Raw genomic sequence first — 22,293 nt, 5'->3', positions numbered from 1 at the left:
TCTGGCTTCCAAACACAACACCTTCACAGAGGAGCCCCCCCTACCTGCAGCCCTGTGCTCCAAACACAACACCCTCACAGAGGAGCCCCCCCACCTTGCAGCTCTGGCTTCCAAACACAACACCTTCACAGAGGAGCCCCCCCTCCCTGTGCTTCCAAACACACCTTCACGAGGAGCCCCCCACCCTGCACCCCTGTGCTTCCAAACACAACACCTTCACCGAGGAGCCACCCACCCTGCAGCCCTGTGCTGCCAAACACAACACCTTCACCAAGGAGCCCCTCCCATTTCTTTTTTTTTTTTTAATGATTTTTATTAACAATTTTCACAAAATTATATAATATTTACATAAACCCCCCACCCTCCCCTTGGACCAAGACGTTACTTCACATCATACCCATCCACAAAAAAAAACAAAAAAACAAAAACAATTCAGTAAATCTACAAGGTAGTAGAGCAAGTATTAATCACATTCTATATAATTACAATGAGTATTCTCCCAAATAAGACCATACCAAGACTAAACGTTTTAGGTGTGTTCTAATTGCCAATGCAAGAGCGGACCCCAGATCTCCATCCCTATTTTCTTTTTTCTCCTCCCTTTAGTTTTATATATGGCTACTTCCAGGGTGCAAATTGCTAGAAATCTACTTCTCCATTGTGCAAAAGCCGGTGAAGTAGCATCCAACCACGCTGAAGCTATACAAAGTCGCAGGACAGCCATAGCTACAAAAATAAGACCCTGCATATAATTAGGTCTTTCATTATTAGATACTCCTAACACAATTTCCTCCCGAGTGATAGATATTTTGCCTTGGAGAATTTCTGAGAGGAAATCAGAGATTTCTTTTATCAAACCTGACAGTTTGTCGCATGAGGCAAACATATGAATCATGTCGGCAGCTCCCGTCGAGCAACGTGGACAGGTTGTTCCCTTTCCTACTGTCCATTTAGCCATCTTATATGGTGTATAGTAAAGGGAAAAAAAAGTTTTATAAAATTGTGCTTGGAGATTTATAGACATTAAACACACTTGTGATAATTCATATGCTCGTAAAGGAATATTCGGTTGAATTGCCAGAGAAGTCTGCCACTTCATTAGATGTTTTCCCAAGTCATCAGGGAACTTATCCCTAAGTAGTTCATATATTACCCCTATTTTAGGGGTACTTGGTCTACATATGGTATCTAGTACGATATTATTTTGAAATGTGTCACGTCCCCCTGTTTTTTTTTGCAAAAAATCCCTGATCTGTAGGTATTTAAAAAACTCCCTATGGTTGATGGAATATTCAGACTGGAGGTCAGAGAAAGTTTTTAGTTCTTTAGAGTTATAAAAACAACCTAATTGGTGGATGCCATTCTCGATCCACCTCGACATACGAGTGTCGTGGAATAGTGCTGGTAGCTCATGATTAAGCTTAATTGGGGTATAACATGAAAAACGGCCCAGTCCTAGCAGTTTTCTTACATTAATCCAAACTTTATATATATTGGAGATAGTCTTGAGTTTTACTTTTTTGAAATAATTGTCGTTCATGTGTCGCCAAAGACAACCCTCACAGCCTGTCCCTAGTATCAATTCTTGTGGAGTGGTGCTATCGGAGTTATGGCCCTCTTCTATTGAAAAAAGCACAATACTATATCTTATTACCGTTGCCCAGTAGTATAACTTAAGATTTGGCATTCCGAGTCCACCTTTTTCTTTGGGCAGCATAAGCCATTTAAAAGCTCGGCGTGGTCTCTTGTAACCCCAAATAAATCTGGAAAAGATATTCTCTATGTTTTTAAACTGTTGGGGAGTGAACTCCAGGCATACTGTACGAAAGAGATATAAAAATCTAGGTAGAAATAACATTTTGATAACGTTGCATCTTCCGCCAATAGTAAGATGTAGGTTATCAAGTCGAGATAGTTCTTTCTTGGTATGCTTAATTAAAGGGTCTAAGTTTAAGCACACTATATTATCTATGCTTGCGGTTATATCAACTCCTAGATAGATAGCATGTTCCGTTACTCTATAGTCATCCATCTTGAGTTTGTCATTAATGACTATCTGTGTTTTAGTTGAGTTCAACTTATATCCAGAAATCTTACCAAAGCTATTCGCTTCCTCTTCTATCGCTGCCATAGCTTGGGTGGGATTACAGGTGACTATAGCTATATCGTCGGCATACGCTAGAATTTTTGTATCAATATTAAATGCCTTTATCGGAGTCACTAATGGATGATTTTCTAATTTCCGTATGAACACATCTATATAGATTGCAAATAGCAGGGGAGAGCATGGACATCCCTGCCTCGTTCCCCTAGTAATCTTAAATCTCTCAGAGAGTGTCCCATTGATCATAACACTGGCTCCAGGGTCTACATACAGTCCTTGCATTGCTCTAATATACTGTGATGTGAGTCCACACCTAGCCATTATTTCCCAAAGGAACCTCCAGGAGACCCTATCAAATGCTTTTTCTGCATCCAATAGTATTAAAGCCATAGGGTCTCCTGTTTTCCCTGTAAAGTCAAAAAGCGATATTACTCGTTGGACATGATCTGATGTTGATCTCCCTGGGATAAACCCGTGTTGCCGAGGGGACACTATATTATGGATAATAGGGGCTAATCGGGCGGCCAATACTTTTGAATACATTTTCGAGTCCCCGTTTATTAGTGTAATCGGTCTATAAGAACCGAGCCCCTCCCATTTCTGACTCTCTTTCTTCTGGGGGCCTCTTTTTCTTCTAAAAGAGAGTGAATGTTTCCCTTTCTCTGGGGGCGAAGGACACATAAACATACGGGTGACCCCAAAGCAACAATGGATGAGGAGGCAGGTCCAGTCCTCTGTCCAGGTCAGGCCCCCAGGGCTGAGACATATCTGAAGCTGATCCCTGTAGGCTCCAGGTAATTCTGCAGGTTCAAGTCCCAGAACTGGGACATTTCAAGCAGGCAAGATGGAGTTTTCTTTAAGGAATATGCTACTTACCAGTATGCATCTGTTCCTGGCATGTAGAGCTGCAGAGTCACAAACTTAGGATAGTAGATCGCCATCTGGTGTTGGGCTCGGATGCTTGCAGGTTGTTGTTGTCTTCGGAAGAAGTCATTGGTCACGAGAGAGGTGACTCCTCCCTTGGACGACAGTGCGCATGGGCATCAACTCCATCGTCAGATTGTTTTTCGCCATGATGGGAAATGATGGAGTTTGTAGAAAAGAGAGAGATGTCCATGTGTGTTGTCTAAGTAAGACAATGCTGGAACAAATACAGGTCCCGGGGAGGTGGGTGGGCGTGTGTGACTCTGCAGCTCTACATGCCAAGAACAGATGCATACTGGTAAGTAGCATATTCCGTTTGAGGCATGTGAGCTGCAGATCACACACTAGCATAGACTATATAGTAGTATCTGCCCTAACGGTGGTCACCTGTATCGGTTGCAGCAGTTTGAAATAAAGTTTTAAGGACAGCCTGACCCACAGAAGCCTATTGCTTTGCTTGCACGTCAACACAATAGTGTTTAGTGAAGGTGTGTGTTGTAGACTATGTGGCTGCCGTACAAATATCTTCTAGGGGAACGTTTCCTAAGAATGCCATGGAAACCCCTATTTTGCGTGTGGAGTGCGCTCTAGGGGGAACGGTTAGAGTGCGTTTAGCCTTGTGGTAGCATATTTGGATACATTTAACTATCCACCTAGCTATCCCAGATTTGGAAATGGGTTGCCTTTATGTGGTGGAGAGAAAGCAACGAACAATTGTTTTGTTGTGCAGAATGATTTGGTTCTGTCAATGTAGTAAAGCAGGGCTCTTTTAACGTCTACGGTATGAAGAGCTCTTTCAGCTACCGAGTCCGGATTTGGGAAGAACACTGGTAACTCTACTGATTGGTTAAGATGGAATGGAGAAATGACTTTTGGAAGGAATTTCGGGTTTGTTCTAAGAATCACTTTGTTACGGTGTAATTGTAAGAATGGTTCTTGTATGGTTGAAGCCTGGATTTCACTCACCCTTCTGAGGGATGTGATAGCGATAAGGAAAGCCACTTTCCATGTGAGGAACTGTAGTTCGCATTATGCAGAGGTTCAAATGGGGGTCACATGAGCCTTGTAAGAACAATGTTAAGATTCCACACTGGAGAGGGTGGTAATCTGGGAGGAATAATCCTCTTAAGGCCCTCCATGAAGGCGTTGATCGCTGGTACTCTGAAGAGTGACAAGTGTTGTCTATTTTGTAAGTAGGCTGCTAATGCTGCTAGGTGGAGACGTATGGATAAGTATGCCAAATTACATCTTTGCAAGTGCAGTAAGTAGCAAATGATGCCCTGAATGGATGCATCCAGTAGGTTTATATGATTGTTAGTAAATGGCAAATCTTTTCCATTTCGCAGCGTAGCAGGCTCTAGTGGTAGGTCGTCTGGCCTCTCTTATAATATTCATGCAGTCTGGTGGCAGGTTGAGATAACCAAACTCTAGGACTTCAGGAGCCAGATTGCCAGGTGCAGTTGACCTGGATCTGGGTGTCTGATTTCTCCATGGTTCTGGGTTAATAAGGACGGGGAGAGATGCAGTTTTTGGTGGGGCACTAGCGAGAGTTCCAGTAGTGTTGGGAACCAAGGTTGGCGTGCCCATGTGGGAGCTACTAAGATCAGTTTGAGAGACTGTTGCTTGAGCTTGCGTACCACTAATGGAATGAGTGGGAGAGGCGGAAAAGCGTACGCAAATCTGCCTGACCAGTTCATCCATATGGCATTGCCCTTTGACTCCGGGTGGGGAAACCTGGCGGCGAAGGTTGGGCATTTTGCGTTTTCATGTGTGGCGAACAGATCTATGTCTGGTTGGCCCCATTGTTGGAAAAAGGGGAGTAGGACTTGGGGATGTAGTTCCCATTCGTGGATTTGTTGAGTCTGTCAACTTAACAGATCGGCAATCTGATTGTGAACCCCTGGAAGGTGTTCTGCAAGTAGGTATATGTTCTGGGGAATGGCCCATCTCCAAATGTTCTGTGCGAGCTGGGACAGCTGGAGAGAATGTGTGCCTCCTTGTTTCTGTATGTAATACATGGCTGTCATGTTGTCGGTCCGAATGAGGATAGTTTTGTTTTGGAGATGTATTTGGAATGATTTTTCTGCTAGGAACACTGCTAGCAGTTCCAGGTAATTGATATGGAGCATTTTTTGTTGAGTGGTCCATTTGCCCTGAGTGGTGTGGCCGAGGAGATGGGCTCCCCTTTCTGTGAGTGATGCGTCCGTTGTCAGCACTTTGATGGATTAAAACCATGATCTCTTGACTTGGTAAGAGTATTCTGCATCATTCAGAAACTCTGTCCATCACCACCCCCTTTTTCCCAAATCGATTTTATCCACACTTAGTGTGGGAGGGTATGCTCAGACGTGAGTCCCTTGCTCATTGCACCATCAGGATTCAGGCAAGCCGGGCCGACGAAGGCTGTGATGCCAGAAACCGGTCCCCGGAAGCTTGTTTCCTTCCCAGTATAAGAATTGGCTTGGTAGTTTGGTTTGCCCTGTTCCCATCATGCACTGGGACAAGTACAGACTAATTTGCATGTAGCCTGGTTCTGAGCTGGGATGGTGCAGTGAGCTAAAAAACGGTGATGGATTAAAACCATGATCTCTTGACTTGGTAAGAGTATTCTGCATCATTCAGAAACTCTGTCCATCACCACCCCCTTTTTCCCAAATCGATTTTATCCACACTTAGTGTGGGAGGGTATGCTCAGACGTGAGTCCCTTGCTCATTGCACCATCAGGATTCAGGCAAGCCGGGCCGACGAAGGCTGTGATGCCAGAAACCGGTCCCCGGAAGCTTGTTTCCTTCCCAGTATAAGAATTGGCTTGGTAGTTTGGTTTGCCCTGTTCCCATCATGCACTGGGACAAGTACAGACTAATTTGCATGTAGCCTGGTTCTGAGCTGGGATGGTGCAGTGAGCTAAAAAACGGTGATGGATTAAAACCATGATCTCTTGACTTGGTAAGAGTATTCTGCATCATTCAGAAACTCTGTCCATCACCACCCCCTTTTTCCCAAATCGATTTTATCCACACTTAGTGTGGGAGGGTATGCTCAGACGTGAGTCCCTTGCTCATTGCACCATCAGGATTCAGGCAAGCCGGGCCGACGAAGGCTGTGATGCCAGAAACCGGTCCCCGGAAGCTTGTTTCCTTCCCAGTATAAGAATTGGCTTGGTAGTTTGGTTTGCCCTGTTCCCATCATGCACTGGGACAAGTACAGACTAATTTGCATGTAGCCTGGTTCTGAGCTGGGATGGTGCAGTGAGCTAAAAAACGGTGATGGATTAAAACCATGATCTCTTGACTTGGTAAGAGTATTCTGCATCATTCAGAAACTCTGTCCATCACCACCCCCTTTTTCCCAAATCGATTTTATCCACACTTAGTGTGGGAGGGTATGCTCAGACGTGAGTCCCTTGCTCATTTCGGTGCCGGGTGGTCTTTTGTCTTCGGTGCCGATGGTGCCGGTTGGACAATGACATGCAGTCTGCTCGGTCCCGAGCTACCGGAAGGCCTATGTTTCTTCGGAGCCGAGCCCGGAGGTGGGGCTTCTGAAGGATGTTTTCGGTCTCGACTGGGGCCAGCAGGCGAAGTCTTGACCAATGCCTTTGGTTTTGGTGAGGTTGGGGCAGGGGCAGTGGTACTCACACGTTGCCCAGGAGTGATGGGGTCGTCTGAGTCGTCTGCTTCGGAAATTATTTGCAGATCTTCGGAATCTTCTTCTGGGACATCGGGGCCTTCATCAAAGATGTCCTCTGGTTCCGGAGCTGGTCTCTGTGCCATGATGTGGCGTCGAACCCTTCGATCCTGAATGGTCTTTTTGGATCGAAAGGATGCGCAGGCTGGACAGCTGGACTCGTCGTGTTCCGGTGATAGGCACAGGTTGCAGACTTTGTGGTGGTCACTGTGCGGAAATTTTGCTCCACACTGGGGGCATTTTTTGAACGGCGTCCTTTCCATGAGCCGTCGGCCTCACGGCGTGGATAGGCCCAGAGGCCCGCGTCGACGTCCGGGATCGAGTCGATGTAATCAATGTGGAGGATGAAGGTGTTTCGATGTTTTGTTGTGAAGTTTTTCGCTTCGAAAAGCTTGGAATTGATATTTCCAACCGGAGCGGAAAAGTTGCATCCGAACCCAATGGCGGAAAAAAATAATCTGACGATGGAGTTGATGCCCATGCGCACTGTCGCCCAAGGGAGGAGGCACCTATCTCGTGACCAAAGACTTCTTCCGAAGACAACAACAACCTGCAAGCATCCGAGCCCAACACCAGATGGCGATCTACTATCTTAAGTGTGTGATCTGCAGCTCATATGCCTCGAACAACATGTTTCTAAAGGGAATCCAGTACAGGGAGCGACATTTCGAAAATAATTATGGGTGAAATTGGGGCATGTAAGGTACACCGCTATCATTCCCTCAGGTGGAACGAAGTCGTCAAACGCCTCGGGAGGTTTGCTATAAAAAAGGGAAGGTGGACCATCCCCCTCTGCATCATGAGGTGGCAGAGACCGGGGTTGGGGGGGTGGGGTCAGAGGCAACGGAGTGTGTGACCATGAAGAGTCAGAAGCAGAGAGCCTGACCGTGAAGAGACAGAAGCAGAGACCCTGACCATGAAGACCGCAGCAGAGAGCCTGACCGTGAAGAGACAGAAGCAGAGAGCCTGACCGTGAAGAGACAGAAGCAGAGAGCCTGACCGTGAAGACACTGACCGTGAAAAGACAGAAGCAGAGAGCCTGACCGTGAAGAGACAGAAGCAGATAGCCTGACCGAGAAGACAGAAGCAGAGAGCCTGACCGTGAAGAGACTGACCGTGAAGAGACAGAAGCAGAGAGCCTGACCGTGAAGAGACTGACCGTGAAGAGACAGAAGCAGAGCCTGACCGTGAAGAGACTGACCGTGAAGAGACAGAAGCAGAGAGCCTGACCGTGAAGAGACAGAAGCAGAGAGCCTGACCATGAAGAGAGAGAAGCAGAGAGCCTGACCGTGAAGAGACAGAAGCAGATAGCCTGACCGTGAAGACAGAAGCAGAGAGCCTGACCGTGAAGACAGAAGCAGAGAGCCTGACCGTGAAGACAGAAGCAGAGAGCCTGACCGTGAAGAGACTGACCGTGAAGAGACATAAGCAGAGAGCCTGACCGTGAAGACACTGACCGTGAAGAGACATAAGCAGAGAGCCTGACCGTGAAGACACTGACCGTGAAGAGACAGAAGCAGAGAGCCTGACCGTGAAGAGAGAGAAGCAGAGAGCCTGACCGTGAAGAGACATAAGCAGAGAGCCTGACCGTGAAGACACTGACCGTGAAGAGACAGAAGCAGAGAGCCTGACCGTGAAGAGAGAAAAGCAGAGAGCCTGACCGTGAAGAGACATAAGCAGAGAGCCTGACCGTGAAGACACTGACCGTGAAGAGACATAAGCAGAGAGCCTGACCGTGAAGACACTGACCGTGAAGAGACAGAAGCAGAGAGCCTGACCGTGAAGAGAGAGAAGCAGAGAGCCTGACCGTGAAGAGAGAGAAGCAGAGAGCCTGACCGTGAAGAGACATAAGCAGAGAGCCTGACCGTGAAGACACTGACCGTGAAGAGACATAAGCAGAGAGCCTGACCGTGAAGATACTGACCGTGAAGAGACAGAAGCAGAGAGCCTGACCGTGAAGACACTGACCGTGAAGAGACAGAAGCAGAGAGCCTGACCGTGAAGACACTGACCGTGAAGAGACATAAGCAGAGAGCCTGACCGTGAAGACACTGACCGTGAAGAGACATAAGCAGAGAGCCTGACCGTGAAGACACTGACCGTGAAGAGACAGAAGCAGAGAGCCTGACCGTGAAGAGAGAGAAGCAGAGAGCCTGACCGTGAAGAGAGAGAAGCAGAGAGCCTGACCGTGAAGAGAGAGAAGCAGAGAGCCTGACCGTGAAGAGAGAGAAGCAGAGAGCCTGACCGTGAAGAGAGAGAAGCTAAGAGAGAAGCAGAGAGCCTGACCATGAAGAGAGAGAAGCAGAGAGCCTGACCATGAAGAGAGAGAAGCAGAGAGCCTGACCTTGAAGACAGAAGCAGAGAGCCTGACCATGAAGACAGAAGCAGAGAGCCTGACCGTGAAGAGACAGAATCAGAGAGCCTGACCGTGAGGAGACTGACCGTGAAGAGACAGAAGCAGAGAGCCTGACCGTGAAGAGACAGAAGCAGAGAGCCTGACCGTGAGGAGACTGACCGTGAAGAGACAGAAGCAGAGAGCCTGACCGTGAAGAGACAGAAGCAGAGAGCCTGACTGTGAAGACAGCAGCAGAGAGCCTGACCGTGAAGAGACAGAAGCAGAGAGCCTGACCGTGAAGAGACTGACCGTGAAGAGACAGAAGCAGAGAGCCTGACCGTGAAGAGACTGACCGTGAAGAGACAGAAGCAGAGAGCCTGACCATGAAGACAGAAGCAGAGAGCCTGACCATGAAGACAGAAGCAGAGAGCCTGACCGTGAAGAGACAGAAGCAGAGAGCCTGACCGTGAAGAGAGAGAAGCAGAGAGCCTGACCATGAAGAGAGAGAAGCAGAGAGCCTGACCATGAAGACAGAAGCAGAGAGCCTGACCATGAAGACAGAAGCAGAGAGCCTGACCGTGAAGAGACAGAATCAGAGAGCCTGACCGTGAGGAGACTGACCGTGAAGAGACAGAAGCAGAGAGCCTGACCGTGAAGAGACAGAAGCAGAGAGCCTGACCGTGAGGAGACTGACCGTGAAGAGACAGAAGCAGAGATCCTGACCGTGAAGAGACAGAAGCAGAGAGCCTGACTGTGAAGACAGCAGCAGAGAGCCTGACCGTGAAGAGACAGAAGCAGAGAGCCTGACCGTGAAGAGAGAGAAGCAGAGAGCCTGACCGTGAAGAGAGAGAAGCAGAGAGCCTGACCGTGAAGAGAGAGAAGCAGAGAGCCTGACCGTGAAGAGAGAGAAGCAGAGAGCCTGACCATGAAGAGAGAGAAGCAGAGAGCCTGACCATGAAGAGAGAGAAGCAGAGAGCCTGACCATGAAGAGAGAGAAGCAGAGAGCCTGACCATGAAGAGAGAGAAGCAGAGAGCCTGACCGTGAAGACAGAAGCAGAGAGCCTGACCATGAAGACAGAAGCAGAGAGCCTGACCGTGAAGAGACAGAATCAGAGAGCCTGACCGTGAGGAGACTGACCGTGAAGAGACAGAAGCAGAGAGCCTGACCGTGAAGAGACAGAAGCAGAGAGCCTGACCGTGAGGAGACTGACCGTGAAGAGACAGAAGCAGAGAGCCTGACCGTGAAGAGACAGAAGCAGAGAGCCTGACTGTGAAGACAGCAGCAGAGAGCCTGACCGTGAAGAGACAGAAGCAGAGAGCCTGACCGTGAAGAGACTGACCGTGAAGAGACAGAAGCAGAGAGCCTGACCGTGAAGAGACTGACCGTGAAGAGACAGAAGCAGAGAGCCTGACCATGAAGACAGAAGCAGAGAGCCTGACCATGAAGACAGAAGCAGAGAGCCTGACCGTGAAGAGACAGAAGCAGAGAGCATGACCGTGAAGAGAGAGAAGCAGAGAGCCTGACCATGAAGAGAGAGAAGCAGAGAGCCTGACCATGAAGACAGAAGCAGAGAGCCTGACCATGAAGACAGAAGCAGAGAGCCTGACCGTGAAGAGACAGAATCAGAGAGCCTGACCGTGAGGAGACTGACCGTGAAGAGACAGAAGCAGAGAGCCTGACCGTGAAGAGACAGAAGCAGAGAGCCTGACCGTGAGGAGACTGACCGTGAAGAGACAGAAGCAGAGAGCCTGACTGTGAAGAGACAGAAGCAGAGAGCCTGACTGTGAAGACAGCAGCAGAGAGCCTGACCGTGAAGAGACAGAAGCAGAGAGCCTGACTGTAAAGACACAGAAGCAGAGAGCCTGACCGTGAAGAGAGAGAAGCAGAGAGCCTGACCATGAAGAGAGAGAAGCAGAGAGCCTGACCGTGAAGAGACAGAAGCAGGCAGCCTGACCGTGAAGAGAGAGAAGCAGAGAGCCTCACTGTAAAGAGACAGAAGCAGAGAGCCTGACCGTGAAGAGACAGAAGCAGAGAGCCTGACCGTGAAGAGACAGAAGCAGAGAGCCTGACTGTAAAGGGACAGAAGCAGAGAGCCTGACCGTGAAGAGACAGAAGCAGAGAGCCTGACCATGAAGAGAGAGAAGCAGAGAGCCTGACCGTGAAGAGACAGAAGCAGAGAGCCTGACTGTAAAGAGACAGAAGCAGAGAGCCTGACCGTGAAGAGAGAGAAGCAGAGAGCCTGACCATGAAGAGAGAGAAGCAGAGAGCCTGACCGTGAAGAGACAGAAGCAGGCAGCCTGACCATGAAGAGAGAGAAGCAGAGAGCCTCACTGTAAAGAGACAGAAGCAGAGAGCCTGACCGTGAAGAGACAGAAGCAGAGAGCCTGACCGTGAAGAGACAGAAGCAGAGAGCCTGACTGTAAAGAGACAGAAGCAGAGAGCCTGACCGTGAAGAGAGAGAAGCAGAGAGCCTGACCATGAAGAGAGAGAAGCAGAGAGCCTGACCATGAAGAGAGAGAAGCAGAGAGCCTGACCGTGAAGAGAGAGAAGCAGAGAGCCTGACCATGAAGACAGAAGCAGTGAGTCTGACCGTGAAGAGAGAGAAGCAGAGAGCCTGACCGTGAAGACAGAAGCAGAGAGTCTGACCGTGAAGAGACAGAAGCAGAGAGCCTGACTGTAAAGAGACAGAAGCAGAGAGCCTGACCGTGAAGAGAGAGAAGCAGAGAGCCTGACCATGAAGAGACAGAAGCAGAGAGCCTGACTGTGAAGTGACAGAAGCAGAGAGCCTGACCGTGAAGAGACAGAAGCAGAGAACCTAACCGTGAAGAGACAGAAGCAGAAAGCCTGACCGTGAAGAGACAGAAGCAGAAAGCCTGACCGTGAAGATAGAAGCAGAGAGCCTGACCTTGAAGACACTGACCGTGAAGAGAGAGAAGCAGAGAGCCTGACCGTGAAGAGACAGAAGCAGAGAACCTGACCGTGAAGACAGAAGCAGAGAGCCTGACCGTGAAGAGACAGAAGCAGAGAGCCTCACTGTAAAGAGACAGAGGCAGAGAGCCTGACCGTGAAGAGACAGAAGCAGAAAGCCTGACCGTGAAGAGACTGACCGTGAAGAGACAGAAGAAGGCAGCCTGACCGTGAAGAGACAGAAGCAGAGAGCCTGACCATGAAGAGACAGAATCAGAGAACCTAACCGTGAAGACAGCAGCAGAGAGCCTGACCATGAAGACAGAAGCAGAGAGCCTGACTGTGAAGAGACAGAAGCAGAGAGCCTGACCGTGAAAAGACTGACCGTGAAGAGACAGAAGCAGAGAGCATGACTGTGAAGACACTGACCGTGAAGAGACAGAAGCAGAGAGCCTGACCGTAGACAGAAGCAGAGAGTATGACCGTGAAGAGACAGAAGCAGAGAGCATGACCGTGAAGACAGAAGCAGAGAGCCTGACCGTGAAGAGACTGACCGTGAAGAGACAGAAGCAGGCAGCCTGACCGTGAAGAGACAGAAGCAGAGAGCCTGACCGTGAAGTGACTGAAGCAGAGAGCCTGACCGTGAAGAGACAGAAGCAGAGAACCTAACCGTGAAGACAGCACCAGAGAGACTGACCGTGAAGACAGAAGCAGAGAGCCTGATCATGAAGAGACAGAAGCAGAGAGCCTGACCGTGAAGAGACTGACCGTGAAGAGACAGAAGCAGAGACTCTGACAGTGAAGAGACTGACCGTGAAGAGACAGAAGCAGAGAGCCTGACCGTGAAGAGACAGAAGCAGAAAGCCTGACCGTGAAGACAGAAGCAGAGAGCCTGACCGTGAAGACACTGACCGTGAAGAGAGAGAAGCAGAGAGCCTGACCGTGAAGAGACAGAAGCAGAGAACCTGACCGTGAAGACAGAAGCAGAGAGCCTGACCGTGAAGAGACAGAAGCAGAGAGCCTCACTGTAAAGAGACAGAGGCAGAGAGCCTGACCGTGAAGAGACAGAAGCAGAAAGCCTGACCGTGAAGAGACTGACCGTGAAGAGACAGAAGAAGGCAGCCTGACCGTGAAGAGACAGAAGCAGAGAGCCTGACCATGAAGAGACAGAATCAGAGAACCTAACCGTGAAGACAGCAGCAGAGAGCCTGACCGTGAACACAGAAGTAGAGAGCCTGACCGTGAAGAGACAGAAGCAGAGAGCCTGACTGTGATGAGACTGACCGTGAAGAGACAGAAGCAGAGAGCCTGACCGTGAAGTGACAGAAACAGAGAGCCGGGCCATGAAGAGACAGAAACAGAGAACCTAACCTTGAAGACAGCAGCAGAGAGCCTGACTGTGAAGACAGAAGTAGAGAGCCTGACTGTGATGAGACTGACCGTGAAGAGACAGAAGCAGAGAGCCTGACCGTGAAGAGACAGAAGCAGAGAGCCTGACCGCGAAGAGACAGAAGCAGAGAGCCTGACCGCGAAAAGACAGAAGCAGAGATCCTGACTGTGAAGAGACTGACCGTGAAGAGACAGAAGCAGAGAGCCTGACTGTGAAGAGACAGAAGCAGAGAGCCTGACCATGAAGAGACAGAATCAGAGAACCTAACCGTGAAGAAAGCAGCAGAGAGCCTGACTGTGAAGAGACAGAAGCAGAGAGCCTGACTGTGAAGAGACAGTAGCAGACAGCCCATAAAAAAGCGACCTTGAGGGGTAGAACAGGGGTCGAAGGCAGCAGACGGGCGCAGTGAGGAGATTTCGATTCCTCCCAGTGTCCCGCTTTAGGGGGTAATGAAGGCCAATGAGACTCCTTGGGGGGGGGGGGGGTGCTTTCATTCAGCCTATTATTATTATTATTGGGAGATTTATAAAGCACGTGACTACCCAACAGTGTCTCCCGGCACTGGACAGGGCAGCAGGCAGAGCCTCAAACTACTAAACAACAACCCCAAGATAGAGAATAAGGCTTGGCAAATAACAAGGAAGGTCTTCAGGTTCTTGCGGAAGGCGAGCAAAGAGTGACAGTTCCTGAGCTCGGCTGGAAGAGAGTTCTAGAGTTTCAAGCCCAGGTAACAAAATGAGCGGCCTTTCATGCGAGCAAGACAGAACCTAGGCACTGAGAACTGTGAGTGGTGGATGATCTCAGCTGTCGGGTGGGCACATAGGATTTCTCCAAGCCTTGGATATAAGGAGCCAACCCAAGTTTGGCCCGGAACATATAGCATAAGGCCTTGAATTCGATGCGCTTGTTCACCCTGAGCCAGTGTAGTTTATGAAGCAGCAGTAAAACTGATGCGTATCTAGGCAGCCGAAAAAGGAGGCGAGCGGCTGCATTCTGGATGATCTGCAGGCGATGGATCGAGGATTTGTCTGCGCCCAGGTATTAAACATTGCCGTAGTCCAGTCTGGATGTCACCAAAGCCTGCATCACCATTCTCTGGGCAACCGGAGGAATTAGCCAGAGTATCTTTTAAATCCATTTGAGAATGGAGAAGCAGGTGGCTGCGACTCTGGGCACATGAGGTTTGAGGGAAAGTTTGTTATCGATAATAAAACCAAATTCTTGACCTTAGGGGCCGGAGAAGGTAATGGTCCCAGAGCATCCGGGCAGTGGTTAACACCCCAGAGTTCAGGGTTATTTTCTAGAACCAGGACCTCAGTTTTGTTGCCATTCAGTTTCAGGGCATTTCTAGTCATCCAGAGGGAGACACAATGAACCCTCACCAACTACCCTCGACACCCTGAAGCCAGCAATCGACAACTGGACAGCCCTCACCACCGAAGACACATTGAAGATGATGAAGTCAATCCACTCTGGGGCCCCCACAGACCCTGCTCCCACCACATTTTCAACACAGCCGCCAACACCATAGCACCCATGCCCTGCCACACCATCAACCGCTCCCTGGCAACCACCTCGTTACCTGATGACTGGAAACATGCTGCAATCAAACCCCTCCTGAAGAAACCCTCGGCTGACCCCACCGTCCTCAAAAACTACAGACCCATCTCCCTGCCCCCGTTCCCAGCGAAAGTCATTGAGAAAGCCGTCAGCAGCCAACTCGCCACCTTCATCGAAGAACACAACATCCTCGACTCCTCCCAATCCGGCTTCTGAAAAAACCACAGTACGGAAACCGACCTCCTCGCTGCAAAAGACGACATCCGCACCCTACTGGACAAAGGAGAAACAGTAGCCCTCATCCTCCTCAGCCTCTCAGCGGCATTCAACACAGTCTCTCACCGCACCCTAATACGCAGACTCCACGACGCAGGGTTCCAAGAAAAGGCCCTCGACTGGATCCACTCCTTCCTCTCCAGCAGAATGCAGCGGGTCAGACTCCCCCCTTTTCTCTTGGACCCTACACCTAGCTCCTGCGGAGTCCTCCAGGGCTCCTCCCTCAGCCCTACGCTCTTCAACGTCTACATGGCTCCGCTCGCCCCCATCGTCAGAACCTACAGACTCAACATTGTGTCATAAGCAGACGACACCCAACTCATCCTCTCCCTATCCAACGAACCCAACACAGCCAGACACAACTTTCGAGAAGGCATGGAAACTGTCGCCAAATGGATCAAAAACAGCTGCCTACAACTAAACATCAAAAAAACGGAAGTACTCATCATGGGCCCAAACCCTGACGCCTGGAACGACACCTAGTGGCCCCCCGTCCTCGGAAGCCCGCCCACCCCCACGGACCACGCACACAACCTGGGAATCATCCTGGACTCAGAGCTCAAAATGGACCGCCAGATCAACTCTGTCTCATCCTCCTGCTTCCACACCCTCCGCCTCCTACGTAAGTCCTTCAAATGGATCCCTCTCGAACACCAAAAGACCGTCACTCACGCCCTGGTCACCAGCAGGTCGACTGCGGCAACGCACTCTATGCCTGAATAAACAAAAACCTCACCCACAAGCTACAGAACATCCAGAACGCCGCTGCAAGACTGTTCCTCAACCTGCCAAGACACTGCCACATCTCCCAGCACCTGAGCACACTCCAATGGCTCCCCATCGAGGCCAGAGTCACCTTCAAGATGCTAACCCACGCTCACAAGGCCCTTCACGACACCGGACCAGCATACCTGAATAGCCAACTCAAATTTTACGCACCCCAAAGGACCCTACGATCAGCCCAGCTCTCCTGCGCCGTGGTCCCCCGCACCTGAAAGACCAGATCAGGAGGCTGCTCCTTCTCTTTCCGCGCGGCCAGAGCCTGTAACGACCTTCCGCTCCACCTCAGACAGATAACATCGCTCCCCATCTTCACAAGAAACCTCAAAACCTGGCTCTTCGACAGACCCCCCTCCTTGATGGACTGGAACCTGCAACCCCCCACCCCCCAGCACCTTGAGACCCCTATGGGTGAGTAGTCGCGCTTAACTAACACCTGATTGATTGAGATACTTCTCAGGCCAAGCTGGAGTAGTGAAGGATCTTGATGCTGGGCGGCTGCTAGTGATAATGAGAAGATAATCTGGGTATCGTCAGCATATGAAAAGATGGTGAGTCCTGACTTCTCAGCAACATCCGCCAGAGGGCGAACGTAGATATTGAAGAGCAATGGGCTCAAAATAGATCCCAGAGGGACTCCGGAGGTAAGCGCTAAGGTCTTCGATCTAGTATTTGTCAAGAAGACCTGAAAGGTGCGATCTTTTAAGAAGGAGATCAGCCACCTCAAAGCCAGACCATCAATACCTGCGGCCTCAAGTCGGTCTGTCAAGATGGAGTGTGACACTGTACCGAATGCCGCACTTACGTGTAGCAGGATGACTGCGGCAGTACCTCCAGAGTCGAGCTATTGCCTAAGACATTCCGTGACCCCAAGTAGGGCAGATTCATTGCTATGGCTGTGGCCAGATCTAAAGCCGGACTGCGGAGGGCGAAGCAAATTGCCAGTCAACAAAAGAGGAGAGTTGGAAAATAAAGCGCCTTTCCAGTATCTTAGAAAAAATAGATAGATGGGAGATTGGGTGGAAATTTGACCAACAGAGAGGCTCAAGATCCGCCTTCTACAGCTAAGAAAGGGCAAGAGCGTGTTTCCAACTCTGTGCTCAAAAATGTGTTGAGGACGCTGAGACTCGCGGTAAGGGCAGCATCGTCCAAAATTCTGAGTTCAGAAGGAGGAACGGGATCAAGCGGGGAACCGGACTTGATGGATCCAAGTAGCGATTGCATTGTAGCTAGGTCCAAAGAGGACCATACCCTAATTTGGAGGGGTTCCGCAGACTGGATATCCGGGAGGGATGTGTCAAAGTGTCTATCAGCTTGAGCTAGGTTCCCTAGGTAGCAGTGGATGGACATGACTTTATTTCGGAAAAACATCGCTAGCTCATTACACTGAAGTTGAGCAAGAGAAGGGGGTGGTAGAAAAGTTCTCGCTGCTGAGAGCTCGTTCACGACTTTAAACATAGTGTTGGGAGTTACTGATCTTCTCCGTGAAGTAAGACGCACGAGCAGACCTACAAGGGGCATGGTATTTCTTCAATGCTGCCAGGTATTCAGACTTAGCCTCAGGCGCATAGTGCTTCCTCCAAAGTCTTTCTAAGGTTTTGGAACGTTTTTGTCCTGGCTGCGAGAGTCAGTAAACCAGGAGGTGGGAGCACGCATTCTGCGTTGCGTTTTAGATGAAAGTGGTAGGGACAAACCTGTAGCATCCGAAAGCCATCATTGCACGGAGATTTGGTCTGGGTCAGGTCGGGATATAAGGGTAGGGGTTTTCTTAAGAAGCAATTTATTTAGCATCGTCATGTCAAGTTTAGACCAATTCCTGGTTTTAGGAAGTGAGGCAGGCTGGGTAAGGGAAGTGGAAAGGTGCTTAATGGTAAAAGGTACTTCAAAGTGATTCGCCTGGGGCTTCAATGCCAACATTTTAAGGCCCGCTCCAGTTTTACGAGACTGGGAGGGAGAGTGTGGCCAAGAAGAGGATCGTTGTTCTCTGTCACACGATTGGCTATGAAGCATTCTCCTTCTGAGTACGTAAACCATTTATATAACTCAAGAACTGAGACATGAACCCTGCTGTAAGCAAAGGGATGCTGCTGGCATGGTGAGTGCGTTTGTTCCGGAGTCTGGGGGAGAGAGCTTCTAATATATATTTCATCATCACACACCTCAAATGCCAGAGAGCTTTGAGTACAAGCGTCGAGTCGGGAGACAAGCATCCCGACTTACCAGCCGCTGTCAGGGGCTGGGTCTGCCGGGCTCCACGAAGGAGACATCTCCTTTCACCGACCACGTCAACTCCAAGGGAACTCTATCAGCTCAGAGCTCTACTGCTAAGAACTCCACCGACCACGTCAACTCCAAGGGAACTCTATCAGCTCAGAGCTCTACTGCTAAGAACTCCACCGACCACGTCAACTCCAAGGGAACTCTATCAGCTCAGAGCTCTACTGCTAAGAACTCCACCGACCACGTCAACTCCAAGGGACTTCTATCAGCTCAGAGCTCTACTGCTAAGAACTCCACCGACCACGTCAACTCCAAGGGAACTCCTCTATCAGCTCAGAGCTCTACTGCTAAGAACTCCACCGACCACGTCAACTCCAAGGGACTTCTATCAGCTCAAAGCTCTACTGCTAAGAACTCCACCGACCACGTCAACTCCAAGGGAACTCTATCAGCTCAGAGGTCTACTGCTAAGAACTCCACCGACCACGTCAACTCCAAGGGACTTCTATCAGCTCAGACCTCTACTGCTAAGAACTCCACCGACCACGTCAACTCCAAGGGAACTCTATCAGCTCAGAGCTCTACTGCTAAGAACTCCACCGACCACGTCAACTCCAAGGCAACTCTATCAGCTCAGAGCTCTACTGCTAAGAACTCCACCGACCACGTCAACTCCAAGGGAACTCTATCAGCTCAGAGCTCTACTGCTAAGAACTCCACCGACCACGTCAACTCCAAGGGAACTCTATCAGCTCAGAGCTCTCCCACCCCAGAAGGGCTACCGTGACCCTCTGGGAGAATTACATATTCTAGGATTAAACCTTTCAATAAGTTTATTATTTTTTCCTTTTGTGCTATTTAGTGAACTGGTTCAATTTATTTGATCTAAATTGGAATATTTTTTGTTTTAATTTTTCAACTTTTTCTCAACAGTTGTTGAGCTCATTTATCCTAGATTACTCACATTTTTCTCCATAAATGTTTAGTGGTATTTAGTGAACACATTTTTACTATTTCACATAAACCTTGCCCGGGCCTTGCATACTTTGGGGGTCTTTTACAATAAAATGAGGCTGCGCCACAAGGAAATTGCAGGGATGCGTCGTATTTATGGCAGTGCCACGCACCCCTGTCCTTTGCTTTGCGCTGGCGCTGTTAGGCAGCCTTGCATCAAAGCAGACACCCTAGCGCCATGGCACAAGGGGCACCTCCCTTCACAAAAATAACTGTTGCACCTGCCCTGGGGAGACGTACAGTTTTGACGCATTCCCAGGTTTACAGATCCTTGTAAATCTGTGCATGCTTCAAAACCCATGGGTGCTGCATGGGAACACCCACCGCAACGCCCATGGAACGCCTCCTTGACATGGAGTAAGGCAAGGCTGCGCATCTATGAGGCCATGCAAAGCCATGCAGGGTGGCTTTGCGCCGCCTCATACATATGATTGAGAGGCTTGCACCACCAGAGCATCACAACAAGTGACGCTCCGGCGGCGCAGGCCTCTTGTAAATAAGGCCCTCAATCTCGAAGGTGATTTCTGCCTCCACCTGCACTCCTGATGAGATTCTTTCTTGAGATTGGCCCCTGCACTCACAGGTAGCTCCGGGACGGTCTTTGGGCCCTCTGGCCCCTATGTTTGGGGATGGCTGTAGTGAGTGTGTAGTGGAGGCTCCACTGGGGGGCAGTACTCCCCTAGTGGTCTTGCATCTCTGCTCTACCAGTGAGCTTCTAACTATATATCATTAAAGTTAGTTCTTCAAGGCTGGTGCATCTAGACTCTTACTTCTTCGACCCCATACATCATTGTAAGATGTACATAAATGTAAATATTTGGTAAAGGCAATTGAGGCCCAACAATTGTAGCTTTTTCTTCTACTTTAATCAACTTCCTCAAATGTTACAAATGCATATTCATTAAAAGAAATATATTTGTCGCTTCATCCGGGCAAGGCCCTCTTTGCTCCTGTTTTATTATTAGTTTTCAATTAATCTCACTGTAAAAGACTCCATGTTGGATTCTGAATACAATTCTTTCAGAGATTGGGTGGGTGGGCTCCGCTTCTTAAACTTGTAACTGAGTCCAGCACTGAGTCTGCTACAGTGAGATGAAGTGACTGGACACATTGCTGCTTTGAAGCTTTCCTGGCTGGAACAGACCCATCCTCCGTCCCTCCACCACCAGAACCCAGCAGCAGAACCCTCTTCTCACCTTCCCGAGGACCTTCTTCAAGTATTGCCTCCAGACGATGAGGAAAATGACGACAAGGAGCAGGAAGATGATTACCACAAGGCATCCTATCAGGATGGAGGTGTTGCTGTTGTCATCCTTGGCGATGGGCTGATTCGTCCGGCTGTCTCCAAGAGCATCGGGCTCTAAGGGAAGAGGAGAAGCTTGTGATGGTTTTTCAACAGACTGAGACCCAGAGACCCTCGGGTGGTGACCACTGGACTACTCTAGCAAGGTGCCCCCTGGACTACCTTAGCGAGGTGCCCCCTGGACGACCCTCACGAGGTGCCCCCTGGATGACCCTCGCAAGGTGTCCCCTGGATGACCCTCACGAGGTGCACCCTGACTGACCCCGCGAGGTGCCCCATGGATGACCCTCACAAGGCGTCCGCTGGATAACCCTCGCAAGGTGCCCCCTGGTGACCCTCACGAGGTGTCCCCTGAATGACCCTCTCAAGGTGCCCCCTGGACGACCCTCACAAGGTGCCCACTGGATGACCCTCACAAGGTACCTCCTGGACGACCCTCACCAAGTGCCCCTGGACAACACTTGCGAGGTGCTCCACTGGACGACTCTCAAGGTGCCACCTGGATGACCCTCACGAGGTGTCCCCTGGATGACCCTCATGAGGTGTGCCCTGGATGACCCTCACGAGGTGTCCCCTGGATGACCCTCATGAGGTGTCCCCTGGATGACCCTCGCGAGGTTCACCCTGAATGACCCTCACGAGGTTCACCCTGAATGACCCTCACAAGGTGCCCCCTGGATGACCCTCGCGAGGTGCCCCCTGGATGACCCTCACTGTTAGAAAAGGTAGACGGACCGGGAGGGTCGGCCGGGGTCAGGAGGAGAGGTCTCCGGGGAGAACCGTCTCCAGCGATCGTACAGACAAGTAACTTCCCCCCCCCCACAGACAAATACCACACACGGATAAGGTTCAGTGTTCTTTATAAGCACTTCTTAAGGTACGGTTGAATGGTACAAGGAGGTCTGGACTCAGGGGTCCCCTCGATTAGAGTCTTGCAAGGTAGGAAAGGGGGTAGCGGGACAGTCTGTTTACCAGTCAGGTAGTTCGGATGAGATGATGAGCTCACAATCCTCGAGCTTGGTGGTTAGGTGGTACGGGCCGCGGCAGCGCCAGCAGGTCCCAGAAAGATGGACGATGTACGGTCCGCGGCAGCGCCAGCAGGTCCCGGTGATGATGGTCGTTACAACGGGCCGCGGCAGCGCCAGCAGGTCCCAGGAAGATGGTCGACGTACGGTCCGCGGCAGCGCCAGCAGGTCCCGGTGAAGATGGTTGTTACAACGGGCCGCGGCAGCGCCAGCAGGTCCCAGGAAGATGGTCGAGGTACGGTCCGCGGCAGCGCCAGCAGGTCCCGGTGAGGATGAAGATTGCAGAAGGCCGCGGCAGCGCCAGCAGGCAGAACGATGGGTCACAAGAGCGGGCTACGGCAGCGCCAGTAGACCGTCAAGGCTGAGTTCACTCGGTGTCTCTCGACTCCAGGATACAACTGCCTTCCTGCTCCGGAGCTGCCCTAGTTATAGGGCTGGTGCCCTTTGATGTCCGGACCCTCGCACTTGGAGGTCGGAGGGTCCGGGATGAAGGTGTCCAGACACCCAGCAGGGGGTGGAGCCAGTGCCTGGGAGGGCTGGGGGCGATCGGCACCTGGCGGGGGAGAGCCCTTGACACCTCGTTCTCCCATTGACCTGCCAAGTGGTCCGCTCACCTCCTGGGTGGATGGTGGTGCCGGGATGTCGGGGCCGGCCAGGCCCGGGGTTGGGGTCGGGGTGAGGCCACGCAGCCGCGTGGTGCAGGGCCCAAGATGGAGGCTTGACCCGGCCAGGGAAGCTGGTGGGGCTGGACCCCGTGATGAGTAGTGGT

At 50.6% G+C, this 22,293-nt stretch overlaps 1 protein-coding gene across 3 annotated transcripts in view; it reads right to left on the bottom strand.

Annotated features, from left to right (window-relative positions):
- Window positions 1–22,293, bottom strand: part of DDR1 (discoidin domain receptor tyrosine kinase 1) — a 305,588-nt gene that overhangs the window by 64,017 nt on the left and 219,278 nt on the right. For all 3 annotated transcript variants that reach the window (XM_085632879.1, XM_085632633.1, XM_085632714.1), the window contains exon 10: window positions 20,393–20,556. In XM_085632879.1, coding sequence (XP_085489005.1) covers window positions 20,393–20,556 — 164 coding nt within the window. The remainder of the gene's footprint in view (window positions 1–20,392; window positions 20,557–22,293) is intronic.

Source organism: Triturus cristatus, chromosome 1_1 (genome assembly GCF_964204655.1).
Source record: "Triturus cristatus chromosome 1_1, aTriCri1.1, whole genome shotgun sequence".
NCBI lineage: Eukaryota > Metazoa > Chordata > Amphibia > Caudata > Salamandridae > Triturus > Triturus cristatus.
The sequence above is the reverse complement of the archived record's forward strand: the minus strand, read 5'-3'. Positions and strand labels throughout refer to the sequence as shown.